Source organism: Podarcis melisellensis (assembly GCF_964234715.1).
Source record: "Podarcis melisellensis genome assembly, chromosome: 4".
Classification (NCBI taxonomy): domain Eukaryota; kingdom Metazoa; phylum Chordata; class Lepidosauria; order Squamata; family Lacertidae; genus Podarcis; species Podarcis melisellensis.
The window spans coordinates 27,774,185-27,792,363 of NC_138531.1; the positions used below are offsets into that span (position 1 = coordinate 27,774,185).

Genomic DNA, 18,179 nt, shown 5'->3' on the forward strand with positions numbered 1-18,179 from the left:
AGGATATTCGTGCCATGTTGCATCCAACAGAACAGAACAGAACCCTTGGGAGCATGGGCCATTTCAGTGGTAATTGCAGTGTGCTTGATTTACAGGCTGGAGGTGCTACCTGACGTACTTTTCATTTATTCACACTTCTCTTCCTATCTGATGGCAAGCGCTCAAGGTGAGCCTTGTTTGCACGTAATACTAAGGCAAACCATGGCTTTGGCATGAAGAAGAAGAAGAAAACATGCAAGTTTCTGGACTTAAGATTGCAGCTGCAGTGTTGGGCTGCCTGGGGCTAAGACATATTTTGGCTTAGTGTTATGTCTGAGCCAGAGCTCAGACACGTTTTACTTCCAGCCTGAATTTTGCTTTTTTGAATTGTTTTCTGCAATTTTGTGGAGCGGGAATCGCTAGAAAAGCAAGTCTTTTTGTTGACACATGGGAGCTGAGCACAGTATAGGTCATTATTTTTGAAAGTGGGAGGGGGGGAAATGCTATTGTTGATGCTATTAGTGAAGATACCACCCAACAACTCCAATTCTGATTTCAAAACAAATTTAACAAAATTTCACAGCAAGGAACTCCTTCCCATATCCGTTAATGAAAGGAATGTATCTTTTAATGTATGGATTATATAGCTGTATCTTATTTTTAAGAAGAGAGAGAGATGCACTCTGATACACACATACAAGTTAATAATATGCCATCATCTGGGAATAGCTGAAGTAGAAAACAGGCTAATGGTCCTTGAGATTCATGCTACTCATTTCTGTCAAATCCACTGACTATAAAACAATGGGTCATGCAATCACTCCAGGCCTTAATGTTCTTGGAAATAATGTGAAAGCACTTAATTCATAGTTGTGTTACCAAGTATTGGCAAGAAAGAACTACAGTCAAGATCAAGTATTCTCATCAAATGTTAATTACCAAAGTGGGAGGTAAAACATCCAACAGCTCTAGAATACAGCTTTCCATTTAATGGTGCCATATATTTTAAAAACACCCCTATATATACAGATAAACATAATTACAGCTGCAGATGGGCACACACCATCTACTTGTCTGCTGCGGAAGGTGATGAACATCAATCTCTCCTATGGATTTATTTAGCCTATAAATTATTGAGCCATCTGCGGCACTTCTAAGCCTCCCCTGCACCAGCAGGCAGCACAAGAGGTTGGAGAATAAGCTGCGTTTTCTTGTAGCTGGACAGGAACATCACAGTGGCTCAGCAATACTCAGGAACACCAGTTCCATGAAATAAGAGTCCCACATGGCTACAGGGCCTGGTGAAGGACTGAAGCAGTTGCTACTGTCCATGTAAGTTTCCACCTTCTTGTGAATTCCTCCCTTTAATTTGGATGTTCCCTACTTTCCTGGTTGTATGCTACGCTTCCCCGATAGAGAAGCATTAGGCTGTCATTTCAGTGATCCATTGAAAGTAGCGATGGTTCTATCCTCCTATGAGCAATTTCCATTGTGCCCACCTTCTGTATAAAGAATGCCACTATGTCCTTAAATTTAATTTGTTTGGCAGAGGGCTGTACGACTATTTGACGGATTTACTTGTTCACTTCCAGATTGGTGCCTCAAGTTATAATCAGCAACATTAGGGCTGATTCAGACATTCAAAAAAACTCATCCTTGTGACACCCCTGCCCCCATCTGTCTTAAGGGATGCATTCATAAGAAGAAGAAATGTGTGACCTGGCCGATCCAAGTACTCAGAACTAATTCTTATGAATGTGGCAGCTGGAACATGTGCTGAAACAACAGGGGAAACTATGGGAACTTCAGCTGCTTCCTTGGCTGGCTGGAAGGCAATACCGTACATTCTCCATGTGAATGTCTGCCTGGGGGGCAGCGTGGAGGTATTGCATGCTCCTGACAACGGCATAGACAAGTTATTTTAATACCATGGTTGTCCTAAATCTGTACTCCATACCGGTGATGTGAAACTTGGTGGACTAATGCAATAGGTAAGGTCATAATATAACCAGCTAAACACTAATCCTTGCATTAGACTGTTTCCCCCCCCCCACTCAAATATGAATTTAAGGTGTTTGAAATTCCTAAGATTCCAATTTGACATCTTTTGTGGGTTACACTCTGAATGCAGAGCAAATTCAGATTAAAAGCCCAGTTCAGGTTAAGACTTGGGACACAGCTACATTAGCCAAGAAACAGCGTTTTGAATGCGTTATAAACATGAAACGCCAGATGGCGCCAGAGAGCAAAAGAAAATCCTAAGCGATTTTCCATAGCTCCCCCCCCCCTTTTGTTATAAATCATTTAATTTCTGACATAGCATTTCCCCCCCCCTGTGTGTAGATCCACCCCAAGTAGTTGGATTCAAGAAGGCATGCAGAATAATTCTAAAAGCATTTACTTGGAAGTAAATCACATGATTTAAAATGTCACAGAAGCTTGATTTAGTTGGCATCCTGTACATACATGCCAATAATGTTTTTATTCTGGCTTCTTCCTCACTAAACATATAGACCGATGTTGGGAAATCTGCATTTTTTCAACTAGTTCTTTTCACTGGAATGTGTTTTAACCGAAATGAGCAGAACTGACCCTACTTTACTTGCACATCATGGCCTTGGGTAAGGGGATAAGGGGCAGGGGGTAGAAAGACGTTAACACAGCCTTAGGCATATTACATGTGAACCCACCCCCTATTTTCTAATAAATGTGCTTGTAATCCTAGTGTTTTGTCTCCAGGAAGCTACAACAGCTCAAACTTAAAGTATTGGGCCAAGGAATAAGCCTAAATTTATGCAAAAAGAAAGAAAGAAATAGAAATCAAATCAAACTCATGAGCTAATGTGATATGTTTTGAGTACAACTATCATTATCCATAAAAGTAATATTTCTTTTGGAGCAAAACAAAGAATGGTTCGTGTGCAGGATATAAACTCTGTCCAAATCCGAAACCAGAAGGGATTTGATTTGTTTCCTTCCCAGTCTCCCATGCACAGATGTAGAGGTAAACCTTTTCCCATTGGCTCCTCTCCATTTTAAATATAACCCGTCTGCTTCTTATCTCAAGCCTCCCAATGCGATACTATAGTTTGAAACTTTATATTTCCCCCCACTCTTTTCTTGACTGCAAATCAGACCTCCCCTGCCCCACTTCCCTTTATATTAGGAAAACCATTCTGCTGAGCTCAGTTTGCTTGTGTTGCTATCTTAATGCAGCAGATGAACCTACACACAGGGTGTTTGTTGTCCTATTCAAAATGTGTGTGCCCTTGAGCTGGGAATCATGTGCACCAGTTGACTCTCTATTCAAGGCTCGGATTTGTTTGCAAGCAATGCCTTTGCCTTCTTCCTTCTCTGCTTGGACTGTTACACTGGGGGTGCAGCCAGCCATACTTCATTATTTATGAGATGTATCTCTGGTCAGAAAAACCAGGGGATTTGGAGCAGGATGACCTGTGACCTCTCTAAATAGCAAGGAAGAATAATTCATAAGGGGTGCAAATGGAGGGAAGATGAGCCATCTGAGGCCTAGACAAGATTAGTGAGCCAAGTGGGACCAACTGCAGCGCAGGGCACTTCGCTTGTGGACAACACCCCTGCTAACCTAACAACTAACCTCACTCCTGCTTAGTTTTATCATTGGCTCGCAGCTGTACTACATTCTCTCAGTGCCAATCAATTTAACTAGCCAGTAAGAACCCTCTGCGTGACAGACACAATAATTTAGGAGGCCATTCTTTATGTTTAATGTGTTGCACTCAACGTGCCAGCATCGAATATGCTAGATGCATAGTCTATTGAAAGGGAACACAATAGCGATCGAGTCAATACTTGCTTAGACACACACACACACTCATTCTCTCCCAACCTTTTGCTTCCTAGCTCCTTCACTATTCCTCTGGAAGTTATGAGTGTGATAGATTTTTCCTGATTGTTGTGGCCAGAACCCAACGCTTTATTTATTACTTCCAAGCTTTCAAAAACAATGAAAACTTCTTCTTTTTAAGACCACCACTTATTTTCAAATACATTCAAAGCTATATAAGACTTCTACATGCTTATTGTTAATGGGCAAAAAAGAAACAAGAAAGGCAAAATAAATATTGGATAGTTAGTACAACAGTATCTTCAAGTGCAGTTTCTGTGGGGGATTTTATGCTATACTGCGGTGATTTGTTTTCATTGCTGAACATATTCTTAAAGTTCATTTTATAGGAGTGTACTGGTTTGAATGTGGGGCGAAGGAAGTTTTAAGTATGCAGCAAGGTAACCTTAACGCTGTGGATTAATTTTTTTTATTTTAATGTCCAGTAATGTTTATGACCTGATGAAAGCATCTTTTAGAGAATAGTATTTATTTAAATGGCTTTGCAATGCTGTCAGCAAGTGTGCCATGCCTTAATTAACAAATATGAATTCATTGGGATTTTGTATACACATAAGAAGACAAGGATACTGATGAGACACCTAGTTTAGTAACTGATAGATTATTGTACAGATAGAGACGACTGTATGCATTTTAGCACAGACAAAACTCCTGCATTTCCTTTTCTTTACAGATTGAGAAAATGTTTCATTTTCAATGAAGAAACTAGCTTCGGATGAAGAGTCTTGAGGGTAAGAGAGATATAACTGATATAGCTTCGTCTATTAGAGAAAAAGTGTTTTTCTCTACTTGGAACATACACAATCTCTCACTGAATACAGAGCCTTGTAATCAAGTGAAGATCAACCAAACAATTTCCCGCTGTTTTGATATATTTACAGGTTCTGGCACATAGCGGTCTGGTTTGCACATAGCACGAAACCCAGCCATGGCTAAATGTGTACGAGGAAGTATATGGGTACTCACCAGGAAAAACAATGGCTGCCTTCACACCTCCCCAAGTCCAGCTGCCGCTGCTCTACCCAAAGCTAAGTCATCTTTGGCTTAGTACTACATCTAAACCCAGACTCATGGTTTGCACTAAGAGATGTAGCCAAGGTTTGCTCTTGGCTGACTGCCTTCAACTAGTCACTCAAGTCCTATTTCTCCCATCACTGTAATTTCACTCACTAGTCCTCCCACATACACTCTTAGTAATTAAGACTGCATTCATGTATATTTTTTAGCATAGTTGGCCCTTCTTTTTCACGATGAGCTCACACATTACTGCTGGTATGTGAATCCAGGAATCATGTGGACCTTTCCAATACAGTTTGTCCTGTCCACATGGTTCCAGTATTCAAACAAATGTCGTAGCAACGTGAGATCTTGCCACAAGAAAGCAGTTCTTGAACTACTATAGGACCTCTGCTTCTTGTTCTGTGAAACAGTCAGGAAGAGAATTACTGATCTCAGCTTCTCAGTAATCCAAAGACCTGTTGAGGCTAAAGGCTGGGTGAACACAAATGACATGTGGTTATTTTTCTAAATGTAAATGTGTAAGTCATATACATGAAAACTACTTACACAGGGACAGCGGCAATCATGCCCACTTTTCCTGAACCCCCACCTTCACCAAATGTCTAACATAAACTTGTATTAACATTTCTTCTCATGGACATACACCTAAGTATATACAGCTGCATAAAGAAAATAAAGCGTCATTTGTTTGTGTAAATGAAATCCTGCTCCCTTTAATTTCCTGCAACACCCCCCCCCCCAAACCACATCACAACTTTCGTTTAAAACTTGGTGGCACTGTAAAACAGCATTTTGCAAAATAGCATGTTGAGATTGCTGCAAGTAGGGATGTTTAAAGTCAATTTTGGCTAGACAAGTCCTCCGGCTTGCCTAAAAGGACTCTGTGGATTGCAGTATGTATGTGCTCATCTTCATGAGCAGGATAGCTGAGTTGGGTAGAGCATGGTGCTGATAATGCCCAGGTTGCAGGTTTGATCCCCTTATGGGACAACTGCATATTCCTGCACTTTAGGGGTTGGGTTCTATGATTCATTGCAGTACTATTCTGAATACGTCCCATGAATAAATGGGACATGCAAGTCCATGCTTTTCTACTGTACTTCAAAACCTCTGGGTTATCCATCTGCCTTTTAAAAACCCCAGCAATGAGTGAAGGGACAGGGCATGGAAAGAATTCTATTCTTCCTGGCGAATTCCCACTTTGGTAGCTAATCTTTCAAATATGCTGCAGGCTGGCAAGAACATTACTGCTCATCACACACTGCTAGGTTTTCATTAAAGGCTTTCAAAAGCATATTTACTGAAAGGTGGCCAATGACACTGTAAATAAATAGGCCATGTTAGAGACTGTATATGTTGGGTATTGTGACCAGTTGCCATTTTTTTTGTATACAGCCTTCCCAACCTCGTCCATTCAGATGTTTGGACTATGACTCCCTTCACCCCAGCCAGCAACAATGAGAGTTATAGTCCAGAATATTTGAAAGGTACCAGGTTATGGAAGCCTGAATCCTGGTAATTTGTATTTTGCTTGTAGCCTATTTCTTAGCTTCAGTGTCAGACCAGAAGCCCTATATACCAACAGACATTAAACCATCTTGCTCACTATTGTGCATCGTTTCCCCACACAGCCACCTCCCAAATTAGTACCCACTCACAATTACTATAAACCTTTTTAGTTCTGTAACCTGCATTATTAGTACAATACTTTGCAATAAAATTGCATATCCTTTCATTCTGAGCTCTGGACAGTTTTCTGAATGCTAATTCTTCCATGTATGGTAGTACAGAATTTAAGATAAAGGTAAAGGACCCCTGGATAGTTAAGTCCAGTCAAACTTGACTATGGGGTGCGGCCGAGGGAGCCGGCGTTTGCCTGCAGACAGTTTTCCGGGTCATGTGGCCAACATGATTAACCACTTCTGGAACAGTGGGACACTGTGATGAGTGCCAGAGCACATGAAAACGCCATTTACCTGCCTCCTGCAGCAGTACCTATTTATCTACTTGCACTGGTGTGCTTTTGAACTTCTACACTGGCAGAAGCTGGGGCAGAGCAACGGGAGCTCAGCCTGTTGCATGGATTCGAACCACCAACCTTCCAATCAGCAAGCCCAAGAGGCTCAGTGGTTTAGACTTACTATAAAATGTAATATCATATGGTGCACCATGACTCTGAACTGAAGATCTCATCACACATGTATGTACATATGTTTGTTCACCTACCAAACATATACACCACCCTGCACTCAAAGGTCCCATGGTGTAAATACACAAAACTTAAAAGCAATAATATAAAAAAACAGAACAATATAAATTTCATACAAATAAAACAGAAGCAGCAACAAAAACCCAACCCAATGTACCTCTCTCCCTTACCCAAAAGTCTGAGCAAAGAGGTGCACCTTCACAATGCAATGACAATGATGTTATGGTGCGATGCACGCCAGAGGGAAGGTCATTCCACAGGCAAGGGGCCACCACTGAGAAGGCCTGGCCACAAGTCCCATTGGGGTGTGGCACCACAAACAGGGCTTCCCTACAAATTATAAAACATGGGCAGGAAAATGTGAGAGGGATGTGGTTCTTTCAGATATTCACTTATTTACCATTAATTTGCATGAGGGTGAGCACCCATCGAGGGAATTTTGCCTCATTGGCTCCATCTGGTGGATGCTTAGGCAGCGACTATCTCTTGGGAACTTGTTTCGCAACCCACCATTTGGCTAGAAGGCCAAATCAAAGGAAGGTGTTATGGGGACCTGGCTTAGCATTGTGGTTTAATTCATCCATAGTTTACCTGGACTGGAGCGCTGGATGAGAGATGAGTCACATCTCCAATTCTGGCAGCAGCACGGGGGTCACTTGAGCTGATGAGGACAGGGGCGCTAATTTCCATGGAATGCCTGTTATTCATGGCCTGAGAAGATTTGTGTGTCATACTGAGAGCAGTGAAGGAGTGGCGCTTCTTGGCATTCTTCTTGCCATCAATGTGCCTCTGAATGGCACTGACTGCTCCGGCACTGTTCAATGTACAGCACTGGACCGTGTTTACGGCCAGGTTAGTGTCAGCTGGCAAAGGGACATCACTGCCAGATGCGGAAGTTAGATTGGTCTTGTCCATCTCAATAAGGTGTTTAGCTGAGTCGTTGAGCTAAAAACGAAGAAATGAAAGGAAAAAAAAGAAGGGAAAAAGTGGGCATTACAGAACTGTATAGTTCCAGAGTTCAAATTCTGCACTCAAGGTGACGGTTGTTCTGTTCTCCGCTTTTACAAGCCCCCAAAATAAACAGAACCGTATGCTAAGTAGACATTTGGTGAAATCCAGTGCAGCCATCCTGCTTGTGGAGCGGATTATGAGCCAGTGGAGACGCCTGTTAGTGTGAGATGGGGAGGCAATGTTCCCTGGTTTCACCCTTGCCCTGCAGCCCCTCCACACATCACACCACTTTCCACACTGTTCTTATATTAGCAGATGCTTCTATGGACTCAAAAGCTGCTCCACAAATGGAATGTCAGCATTGCATTTCACCCTCTTTTTAAAATAAGTAGGCAAAAACACAGGAGTGGGCAATAGCGGTATAACCAAATGAAATGCTTTTTTTTACAGATATGGCTGCAACAAGTCCCTCCCATGGGGCACACGAGAGCAATGCACGGAGCTAGCCTACTGATGGCTCTGTGAAATGCAAGAGTGTGGAATCCCAATGACAATTCAGAGATCTGCTGCGGAGCCAAGTCATATGCATTATTTATTCGTTCGTAGAAGGGCATTACAACATTGTAACCTCGTACAGTTCAGATTCTACGTTTCGCAAATTATATCTTCTTTAATAATAAACAGTAGAAGACTCCCTTTACTTTAAAATAAAAAAAGGACTCCAGTAGACTGCAACACTGGCAGGATCTGTCAATGCATTACCCACAGGCGACAGTGCCCCCACAGTGCCTCCTATGGCAACCTGGAAATATTCCCTCAAAAATCCACAGAGCACAATGCTCTTCTTGCCCAGTTCCTGCTTCTGGTAGCTTGGCCTCTACTACATTGAACACATTGCTTAAACATGCCCATATTTCACTGAATGCCAGGACTGGACACCCAGATGATCTTCCATTTAGAATGGAAGAGTGGTGCAAAGAGTTTCTACATGTGAGTGAGCATAGAAGTGATTGATTTAAATGCCTTTTCTCCTACTGGCGAGGGCAGGGGCAGGGCATGCCTAAACTATTCTGTGTTCCTGCCTCTGTTCTAATTTGCAGATATGGCTGCCATTTTGTGACTGGTGCCCACGACACTTATGGAAAATTCCAGGTATGCCCACTGGTCCACAAAAGTTGGCAACCTCCGTACTTCTGAATTAAACTGGGAAAGTGATGTTTGGCACACAGAGGGCGAGCTTATCAAGTGACTTCCATGCATGAATGTGTGCCACCAGCCCACTGGATGCTCTCTTGAATGGCGCAAGGGTGAGGAACCTCCTGGAGTAATATAACACCAGCATGTATTATCCTTTCTCAGAAGGCTGCATGTTGACTCGGGGTGACACACAAATCTGCATTCTTCTAAGCCTAAGAATGTGTACAGAAATGCTGAGCACTTCGCTATTTCCTCATTCCCTGCTGTGGTGAAGGACTGACAGGTGAAAATGAACTGAACTCTCTTGGTTTCCAGCTGTGGCCATAGGGGCACCCTTAGGAAAAACATACCTGCATCTCTTGGGGGTATTTCACACCTTCTTGGAAATGTGCTATAGCATAACAGTTATGGGCAGTGCTTTTTTTTTTCCAGAGGGTGCTCAAGTGTATGCAGTACGGGCACCTCTTTTTGTTGTTGTTAAAAAGTGTGGCACTTACTGTACCAACTTCATGGTGAGTACCGGCACCTGTTTTTCTAAAGGGGGGGGGGAGCACTGGGCATGGAGCACTGCAAGGTGCTCTCAGGCTATGCTGCATGGTTGTGTGTGCCCTAGTACAAATGTCAGATAAGATGTAAGGTCCTGCACAGCCCGAGCTGTGAATAGGCCGCACGACAGATGCATACATTGACCTGTGCTATGTATGCTGCAAATGGGTGCAGTGCGGCGTCACATTACAGTGGTACCTCTGGTTGCGAATGGGATCTGTTCCGGAGGCCTGTTCGCAACATGAAAAGAGCGCAACCCGCAATGTCGCGTCTGTGCATGCGCAGGTTGCAATTTGGCGCTTCTGCGAATGCGCGTGACATCATTTTGTGCTTCTGTGTGAGCGGCAAAACCTGGAAGTAACCCTTTCCAGTACTTCCGGGTTGCCATAGGACATAACCTGGAAGAACGTAACATGAAGCGGATGTAACATGAGGTATGACTGTACCGCAAAAGGAAAACGAGCACCTCAGATATTCCTCTATGACATGTTAGTTTTCTGTTTTCGGAGATCTGTTAGGTGGCAATGCACTCAAAGGGTTTTTCAACCAACCTGCAGTGTGAAGTAGTACACCCCTTTCCGCCACCTAAACCAGAGCTTTCTAAACTTTTCATGTTGGTGACACGCTTTTTAGACATGCTTCACTTCGTGACACAGCAATTCAGTGTTACTAGCAAACCGGAGGTTAAACCAGCCTCATTCCAGCCCCTGGAGAAGCGTGGGGAGCGCTCACATGACACATGTAGACACTGAAGCTGACACGCAGTTTGGAAAGCTCTGACCTGAACATTCAACCACCTTGTTTTGCTCTCTGCAATATAAATCTTTGTACTTATTTCCAGCTCTCCCCAAGGTTTCCACCCCAACAAAACTACTTCCCCTTCCTCACAGAAGCTGGGCTTCAAACTGTTTTTGTTCCCCAAGGAACTAAACACTCGGCACAATCAGATCTGCTCCGCCAATGAGTAGCGGAAGCTTTATTTTGATAGGCACACTACAGTAACAATATAGAAGCTGTTGATATAACTATAGAACAGATTTGTACAATTTGTAACTCACCAAGCTAAACACAGCCCACGTCTGCCAGACAACCCTTCTGTTTTTGTAAAAATCTCGTGGGCCACTACACAGTTCTGAGGACAGGCATCCTCTGAAAATAATTTCATATTTCCTCTGCCCCCCTTAAAATTGCAGGATGGGTTCTATATAAGGATACTTGAACAACCTTCTCTAAGGCTGCAATCCTAAAGCAATGCTTACTTAGGAGTAAGCGCCATTGAACTAAATGTGCTACTTACAGAACATGCATAGGATTGCAATAGTATACTACAGTACAGTGGTACTTCAGGTTAAGTACTTAATTTGTTCCAGAGGTCCATACTTAACCTGAAACTGTTCTTAACCTGAAGCACCACTTTAGCTAATGGGGCCTCCTGCTGCTGCCGCGCCGCTGGAGCACGATTTCTGTTCTCATCCTGAAGCACAGTTCTTAACCTGAAGTACTATTTCTGGGTTAGCGGAGTCTGTAACCTGAAACATATGTAACCTGAAGCGTATGTAACCTGAGGTACCACTGTATACTATTGGCTGCTGTCCAATAGGAAAGGCAAAAGTATCTAGGGGGAGAGTAGGTTCTGCTCTAGGCTGAGGTTCATACTTGCATGAGCCCTACATCTCAGCTGCAAATACTTTCCTGGGGCTCACAATTGGCCCCCACTTGCTACTTTCTTCTGCTTGCCACTGCTATCTTTCCTTCTGCAGCTAACACAATGGTAGGAGCAACTCCCAAATCAATACTCTTCTCTGCAGCTAACACAATGGGTAGGAGCAACTCCCAAATCAATACTCTTCTCCTTGAAGCCCCTTTTTCCTCTCTCTCCTGGTGCAATCTCATTAGAGCCCTAAGAAAGTCATTTTCCTGGACCAAAAACAATCAATGATGCCAGAACAGAGAGGAGACAGTAGGAGGAGTCGCAGAAGAGAAGCCCTGCTCACTTTCCATTTGCACGGAGCCCCACAAGTTCTGTGCCTGTCTTTAGCTGGAGCTGTGTCTTTTTTTCCTTAAAGGTAAAGGTAAAGGTACCCCTGCCCGTACGGGCCAGTCGTGTCCGACTCTAGGGTTGTGCGCCCATCTCACTTAAGAGGCCGGGAGCCAGCGCTGTCCGCAGACACTTCCGGGTCACGTGGCCAGCGTGACAAGCTGCATCTGGCGAGCCAGCGCAGCACACGGAACGCCGTTTACCTTCCCGCTGGTAAGCGGTTCCTATTTATCTACTTGCACCCAGGGGTGCTTTCGAACTGCTAGGTTGGCAGGCGCTGGGACCGAGCAACGGGAGCGCACCCCGCCGCGGGGATTCGAACCGCCGACCTGACAATCGGCAAGTCCTAGGCGCTGAGGTATTACCCACAGCGCCACCCGCGTCCCCAAAAAAAGAAGTGAGGAGAGGAGCTTGTAGTCATAGCTTCTCTGAAGCCACGGAGCGCTTTGAATGGGAATCAGTTCCCATTTTTCCCAGCAAATGCTTATGTATTCTTATAGAAGCTTGCCTTCGACTTTGGGTACTTTTGAGATATTTTTTTTTTATTATTAAAAAAAGATAGAGAGAAGCAGATAAGCACACTACAGCCAAGTTCCTACTACACCCAGCTTTGTATGTTTTAAATACATGAAGCCCACTCGGTACAATTGATGAAATCACTGCCAATCGGAAGGAATAAAGTTAAGCAACTCAAAACCAAGCAGGGGAAATGTCTACACCTGCAGTTCCGAAGTACAATAAGTGTTTTGCTTTTTTAAAAATCAATAAAATACAACAGCATGTTTAGGTATCTATGATGCTCTTTCCCAGCAATGGGTAGTCTGTAGCCTATGGCCCTCTCCCTAATTTCATGTGGATGGCGGGGCAGGTGGTAGAGAAGGGGAGAGAGTTGGGGGAAACATGTACGTGGAGGAAGGGGGCAGAGAAGCTGGAAGGAGAGGGGTAAAGTCCTCTGCAACTGATCCATGCGCAGACCACTTAAGAGTGCATTTGAACATCAGGATGGCTTCAGAGGATTGGCAGGTGAATGCCCTGGACCACCTGTCAAAGTGGCTCTGAGGGACAGGGAAGTTTTCCAGTTACGTTTCAATGCAATCCTGTACATGTGTAAAGGTAAAAGGTCCAGTCGCGGACGACTCTGGGGTTGCGGCACTCATCTCACTTTATTGGCTGAGGGAGCCGGCGTACAGCTTCCAGGTCATGTGGCCAGCATGACTAAGCTGCTTCTGATGAACCAGAGCAGCACACGGAAACGCCATTTACCTTCCCGCTGGAGCAGTACCTATTTATCTTCTTGCACTTTGACGTGCTTTCGAACTGCTAGGTTGGCAGGAGCTGGGGCAGAGGAACGGGAGCTCACCCCGTCACGGGGATTTGAACCGCTGACCTTCTGATCGGCAAGTCTTAGGCTCTGTGGTTTAACCCACAGCACCACCCGCGTCCCTATCCCATCAAGTTCAGTGGCGATTGCTCTCAGGGAAGTGGATATAGGGTTGCAGTCTTAATGTTTCTGCTGGGAAGTGCTGCTAATCTTTCTTTGACAATAGGGGTATTAACAGGTTAGTCAAAACTCTTTTACTTTGAGATGTGACCAAGCGGGGTGGGGGTGGGGTGGGGGTGGGGAGTCTGGTTCAGGGAGGAAAAGGAAATGACAGGGATCCACACTGCTAAGGGGCCTGCTGAAACCAGAAGTCAGACATGGAAGTGAGACTCTACTTTACAGCAGGAGAAAGAAATGGGGAGCCCAGTGGTGGTAGCATCTCCTGCTACATAAACCGTGTTGAAGGTATTTTTTTTTTAAATGTGAGGTATTTTTCTTTTAGATCTTAATCTAGGTTAAGCTTGGTAAAGAGGCTTAAGATGTATGCTGGTTTAGTCTGAATTTCTGTAGGGTTGACTCCTCAGCTTACAAATCTACACATATTTGAACAAAGACTATTATGAAATTGATGGAAAGTTATGCAAGATCATCAAGAAAACAGTCTTTGTGTTTCGTGTTATTTTTGCCGTTTCTGTAGCAACAGCAGCAAATGATGGTAATGTAAGAGACAGTCGTAATTAATTTGATGTAGGCATAAAACAAAATATGTTTCTTTAAGGCCTCTTAAGGACAGGGATGGGGAAGAACAGCAATTAATGAAAATTAATCTTGTGGGGAGTGGGAACAACACTGTATTTGAACATTTCGGTGTCTGTACTTCCAAGAGTTCAAAACAGTACTGAAGAAGCTAAGAATAAAGAGGTTTTCCTAATGCCCCTATGAGAGAAATAATAATATCTGCAAACAATTTGGAAACTGGAATGTAAAGCTGCCCGCAATGTTCTGTCCTGTGTGGTTTTAAGTAAAACTGAAATGCTCATGACTAAGTTTATAACAGTAATAATTTCTTTGGTACATTTCTATCACTTTCTTCCCCCAAGCAACTCAGCACAGTCTACAAAGGATTTGATCATCACAACAACCCTATGACTAGGTCCAGATGAAAAAGCAACCTTCATAGCTAGTGATTTGAACCAGAGCTTCACTACGCACGTCCTACACCCTAATAGAAAAACAATTAGTGATATATAGTGCTTCTTAGATTCTATCCTGTTGATTGTTCTCAGACACTGCAAGTTCTACTCATTAGGGATCATATATTCATTACCAAGAGATACTTCAACAATGCAGGACGACTCTGAAAGCTAATCATAGGAATCCTAAATAAATATAACGATAAATAATTGAACATAAATAACAAATCAAAAACATTTTTCAAAGAAATGTAGGGCAAAAATACATGAAACTAGGCTTACTTCCAAACTACAGCATTTTAGTGCTGTTGAGGCTCTGCTTCTCTGCAATTAAGTGAAAACGGAGATTCTACACAGCACTAATTAAAGTGTTTTGTTATCCAGCACTGCTCTACCTAATAGCTACACTCCTATGTTTACTCATTTGTTCGTCAAAGATCCCCTGCAATGTGAAGTAAAAGCATCCTGTTTATAGGTTCTGCCTGATCATTGATGAATGGTCTATTAGAAAGCCAGCTTTGGCTCCCCAGAGAAGTTGGGGGTTTTTCCTTTCCTTTCCATTATAGCAAAACTGGGCTATTTCACTCTAAAAGAAAGAAAATATGAACACATTTGTGGTTTAAAACTCAAGGAAGTTGCATTCCAAGTTGCATGGGCCCATTGCTGAACACACCAGAGAGGGAGCAGCCATATATTCACTTGATACACGTTGCCTGTTTGGTTCTGCCATACCAACAACCCCCAGCTCCTATTCATGAAGCTGTTGCCTGCGCTATCATCTGTGCACATGCAGCGTCTGTTTCTTTTGCATGCATCTCAGCTTAACTGTGGTGGAAATGAGCCTTATGTTTTCAAATGAGAAGGAAGCTGGTTTGAGGGAAACACATCAAACAGCAGTCTTTCTCTATCACCCGACAGAGATGGATTGTGGCCAATGTCAAGGGTATATAGCTTCAAAGACCAGCAGCGAGAGCACAGTCGAGCCAGAGTAAACAGCAATGTGTACATAACCTGCTGCACATAGATATAGATATAGATATAGATAGGAGAACACCTAGTTTGGGGCAAGTACTCTTTGGTGAGAAAAGCCCAGCAGAGATTTAAAACCACAAATAAAGCATGGTAAATACAGGCTGTTACACCTTTAAAATATGCCCTTGTGAGTTCCAAATCTCCCCTCTTCCCCCAGCATAGGAGAAGACCACATGTTTGTAAGTAAACCATTTTTTTTAACTTACCAAACTCTTCAAAGGTCAGTTTCATGTAATCATATGATTTTCCATATATCAGTCAGAAAAGTTGCACAGGCAGCAAAACTTGGCTTAGTTACAGTGTAGGAAGTTCCTTAATCATTGGTATAGGAACTCAAGAGTGGTTTGTTGGACCCATGCAGCTAAACTGAGGCAACCAGCTTAGCCTCTTCACACACTGATCTTCTCAGGTAGACTGAGGGAACAGAGGCTTAAGCATGTGGATTATATCAGGCTGATTAACTCACACAGCCAAGGCTAACACTTTAAATCCCAACATTTGTTTTGTTCTATAGAGCCCAATCACACTCCTTCAGTGAAACTGATTAGGCAAGAGGAAGTATAGTGGTTGTGAAAGTGGGGAAATCTTTATTACTGTATTATTATTATTATTATTATTATTATTAATAATAATAATAATAATAAAGTTGCTGCTAGAAAATGAAAGATCCTAGCTATTAGAAACAGCACTTGCATGCTTTTAACAGATAATGAATAGAGCTAATGTAGTGAGAGCTGGACCATAAAGAAGACTGATCGCCGAAGAATTGATGCTTTTGAATTATGGTGCTGCAAGAAGATCAAACCGATCCATTCTTAAGGAAATCAGCCCTGAGGGCTCACTGGAAGGACAGATCGTGAAGCTGAGGCTCCAATACTTTGGCCACCTCATGTGAAGAGAAGACTCTCTGGAAAAGACCCTGATGTTGGGAAAGATGGAGGGTACAAGGAGAAGGGGACGACAGAGGGCAAGATGATTGGACAGTGTTCTCGAAGCTACCAGCATGAGTTTGACCAAACTGCGGGAGGCAGTGGAAGACAGGAGTGCCTGGCGTGCTCTGGTCCATGGGGTCACGAAGAGTTGGCCACGACTAAACAACAAAATGCAATTCTGAAAAAGTACGACTCTTGTATGTACAAGATTAAAAGAAAAAAGATTTTGTAAGCTGATACGGTATATGAATTGTGCTTGTTCTGCTTTATAAACTGTTTCGTAGATGAAGGATTCTTTCTGTACAAGAAACCCTGCATCTCGTGTGCCAACAGCTTAAATGCTTTTTATTAAATCTATAAATTATTCTGGACTTGTCCAGTGATTTTTTTTTAGAAGTAATGTCCACTGGAGCACTGATGCATACAAAAGAGCTCTCCCAGCAGCAACAGCCTCCCTAATAATTTCAAGAGAGGAAGAAAATGCAATCCACATTCCTCCGCAAATATGGTTCTGCTCCCTTAATGAAGGGAGAAGCCAAGCTATGCTGATCTCTGCACCGGGAAGAATATTTAGAATGTATCCCCACTACCAGGTGACTGATTAAACAAAACTCCAGATTCACTGTGTATCCACTTCACAGTATCCCTAAGAGAATACGGCATCTGTTTTATTCGCATATATATAATCCTGAACTTTTTTTAAAAAATTGGCCTCTCCTCTTCCTGCCAGCTATTTGGACAAATGGGACTCCCATGGAGATTCTACAAACAGCAAAAAATTGTTATGAAAAATTAAGTGCTACACAATAGCTCTCAACATTGATCACTGTATTGTTGTACAGTTGCTAATTTATGTCTGGGCAGGGACTGGCGAACACAGAGCACATTTTTTTCTAGAAATGGTTCATCCACCTTGGAAGACTGTCTCCCACAATCCCTGATGTGATTGTGAAGAAGATTTACCCTATGCAGACTTCTAAGTATCTAATGGCTGTTCACACAAGCATATAGGTTGCATTCAAGTGTAAATCAATGGGCTTAAGTGTGCTTAATTTCCTGTAGCAACAGATTAAAACAGACTTCTTTTTTGCTCACCCAAAGCATGAAAGTTTAGACCTATTCACTCCATACTCGAGGTGCATATATCCCTTCTGCTATAACGGACTGCTAAAATATACCAAAGCTCATAAAGAGGGAGATAAGTTTGCAAACATGTAACTATTCAGATGTTAGGGGGCATCCTATAGCAAGTTTAGGATGCAGCAGATCCCTGGCTGAGCCAGCATTAAGTCTCCAATTCCGACTCAGCTGAAGATGTAACTTACCTATCATGGCTTAGCCAAAGATAAAGGTAAAGGGACTCCTGACCATTAAGTCAGTTGTGGCCGACACTGGGGTTGCGGCACTCATCTCACTTTATTGGTTGACGGAGCAGACGTTTGTCCGCAGACAGTTTTTCCGGGTCATGTGGCCAGCATAACTAAGCCGCTTCTGGCGAACCAGAACAGCGCACGGAAATGCCGTTTATCTTCCTGCCGGAGTGGTACCTATTTATCTACTTGCGCTTTGTGCTTTCGAACTGCTAGGTTGGCAGGAGCAGGGACCGAGCAACGACAGCTCACCCCGTTGCGGGGATTCGAACCGCCGACCTTCTGATCGGCAAGTCCTAGGCTCTGTGGTTTAACTCACAGCGCCACCCGCGTCCCTTAGCCAAAGATACACCAGTGTAATTTGCTCATGCTGTCTAAGTTGGGGCTCAGTTAACTGTGCTGAGGATGGTGTAAGTACCCCCCAAAGGGGTGTTCTGGGGAGGTGGCAGGGGTGGGATTGGTCAGGTGGACCTAAGGTGGACCCTAACTCTGTTCAGCTCAGTCT

The 18,179-nt window shown here is 43.3% G+C and overlaps 1 protein-coding gene across 2 annotated transcripts in view; it reads right to left on the minus strand.

Annotated features, from left to right (window-relative positions):
• The window catches only part of SH3RF3 (SH3 domain containing ring finger 3), a 207,305-nt gene that overhangs the window by 40,584 nt on the left and 148,542 nt on the right, over positions 1-18,179 (minus strand). Inside the window, exon 4 of one of the 2 annotated variants that reach the window (XM_081907377.1) lies at positions 7,686-8,039. The exons of the other annotated variant lie outside the window; for it this stretch is intronic. Within the exon in view, the coding sequence (XP_081763503.1) occupies positions 7,686-8,039 (354 nt within the window). The remainder of the gene's footprint in view (positions 1-7,685; positions 8,040-18,179) is intronic. 2 annotated transcript variants of the gene reach the window in all.